We start from the raw sequence: 2,571 nt of genomic DNA on the forward strand, positions 1-2,571 counted from the left end.
ATATATTTTCTTTTTTCTTAAAGATTTTTTTTACTGTATATTTTACTAGAGAGTTAATTTTGTGTGAAATTTTTTGTGTTCGTAGAATCTCCGCCACCGAGTACCAGTCCGAGTCCATCGACTACGGAAATATCTAGAAAAGGTGAGTTGTTCAAATATACATTTCTTTTTTTTTTGGTCTTTTATATTCTTCCTCTTTTAAGAGTACTTGTCATTTCTATACTAACTATTCTAAAATATAATACTACCAAAGAGATCGCGTCTTTATACCGTTTTTCCAGAATCAATACCACACGGATTTTTGTTTTTTCTTTCCTCGGATGGGTCATCCATTCCATGTTACTAATCGTGCCCACTATGCTTGACTTTAATAATCCAATCGTGGCTAGATCGTTAAATTACCTATACAATTATTGTAGTAATCCTTTCTATAAAATAAATATATTAGTTTTAAATACAAATCCTACATTAATGTAAGATTTAATTTATTATAATTTGAATAAAATATAAAAGGTAATAATAATGACTTAATCATTAACGCTTAATAGTAATGCTAAACGATTTTGGTAAAATTGTTTTAAGAGATAGAATGGTGAATAATCTATAATCTATTGTCGCGCAAACTAAAGTACTATCACGGAATGTCCGAATATGAAATGCGCCGTCCGGTCCCCATCGACGCCTATTTATGCCCTTCCCTCTCTCCATCGTCTTTCATCACTTCCTGGCAGTCCCTCCAGAAACCTCTCGATAATTCTCCCTCATAAACAACGGATCACTTCCGTACTTCCGGAGCGAGAACGTTCGAGAGATTTCGATGGAGCTGCATAAAGGCGACAGGTCCACACGGTGTAGTCTTACTATCTAAACAAAACATATCTACAGGAAACGCTTTCTTTCTTCTTCGTTACAATCTCACACACACCATACCATCACACATACACTCTTTTGTAGAAAACTTAAACACTATGGTAACCACACTTCTAAGATATTCTGTATCCTCACATTAATAATAATAAAAAAAAAAGACAAATAAGAAACATTGTAAACTAATCCATAGTAATTGAATCGACAAAAATTGATAATACTGGAAAGAATATTCGTTTGATTAATTAATATAGCCAACATACTAACGACGTACAGCAATCATACGTGGAGCCTAACGAATGTACAAATTTTCTCTAAAAAGGAAGAAAGATATATATATATTTCTTCTTTGTGTGTGTTTCCTTGTATCTGGTTTTCTCTCTTTCCCTCTTTTACATCTCACTGGTACTATTTGAAGTCACAATTAACGTCAATTGTATTATCCAATTTGAATAGTGGGAACAACGGTGTTTCCGGCTGTTAAGTACATCGGCACGTTCCGTTTTATGCGATTTCATTAGAGACGGACAAACTCGGTGCTTCTTCATTATGCGGGATGCAATCATCTCCTTTCGCGTTAACAACGTTACGTGACACATCGCGTGGCGTTGATTTTGCGCGTCTCTACTTTTGAAATTCCTTAGACGATCTGCAACCGTCTGTTAGATACGCTCGTTAATACATTACCAACAACGCTAACGAAGTAGATCTTTCCACGAATACACAAATTGTTTTCTTTCTTCTTTTTTTTTATTAACATTTCTCTCTCTTTCTGTCTATCTATCTATATATATCTCTGATTGCTCTCGTCTTTCTCATAAGCATAATTCCCCTAAAATTTGTTTAACCGATTCTTTTCCGGGATATTTTAATCTTAAAAATGAATTTGTAATGTCAATCATTATGATTTCAAAATTATATATTTAACAATTTTATTTAAATATAAATGTGTTGAAATAATATATTTTTACTATCCTTGTCTATTGTGATATTATTTTTTCTTAAATTAATTATTATTGAAATTATTATACAATTATAACGCAGTCATTTATCTTTGTAATAAGATGCAATTTTACTAACGAGAAGAAAAAATCAACAGAATTTATTTCTTATAACATTGTAATTGATTAAATATATATATGTGGGTATTTTTTTCTTTCTTCTTTTTCTCATTTTAGATTGGGAGCCGATAACAGAGCTGAACAATTCCGTTTATGCTAATCCAAACTCGCTGATGATTCACAACGAAAAGAGTATGAAAACGAGTAAGTATAGATATGAATATATTTATTATATATTTCTTTATAAAACATATAGCCCAGTCAATAAGAGGTGAAGGAAAAACTTTTAGGTAGAAGTTCTCGACAGTTTGATACAAAGGTAATTCGACGTCGCTGAATCGAATGGTGCTAATTTTTTTGCAATACGATGTGGCTTTAACGAGAAAAAGGGTAAAAATGGTCGTATCTTAGAATCTAGGCATTTAATCAAAAAAAGTTTCAAACAAAAGTTGTAGATAATTAAAAAATACATAAAAAATGTTGTAAGGTGTATCTTCGTATTTGCAAAAATAAGCGAGAAAATGAAGGTGAAAGGTAATTGTAAAAGAGGGAGCAATCCACGCCTCTTCGTTGGTCTTTACACGCGAGCGAGCTAGTGTGCGTTATCTTGGGGTCTCTCGGTCGTGAATGCAAGTGCGAGAGA

General features: G+C 32.6%; 1 protein-coding gene across 2 annotated transcripts in view; it reads left to right on the top strand.

Moving 5' to 3' along the window:
* The window catches only part of LOC106785773 (neurotrimin-like), a 228,259-nt gene that overhangs the window by 210,520 nt on the left and 15,168 nt on the right, over window positions 1–2,571 (top strand). Inside the window, exons 8-9 of one of the 2 annotated variants that reach the window (XM_014746492.1) lie at window positions 77–142; window positions 2,046–2,132. In XM_014746492.1, the coding sequence (XP_014601978.1) occupies window positions 77–142; window positions 2,046–2,132 (153 nt within the window). The remainder of the gene's footprint in view (window positions 1–76; window positions 143–2,045; window positions 2,133–2,571) is intronic. The other variant, XM_014746493.1, reaches the window with a different exon arrangement.

The sequence above is a fragment of the Polistes canadensis genome, unplaced genomic scaffold (assembly GCF_001313835.1).
Source record: "Polistes canadensis isolate GaletaPanama2010 unplaced genomic scaffold, ASM131383v1 scaffold_56, whole genome shotgun sequence".
Taxonomy (NCBI): Eukaryota; Metazoa; Arthropoda; class Insecta; order Hymenoptera; family Vespidae; genus Polistes; species Polistes canadensis.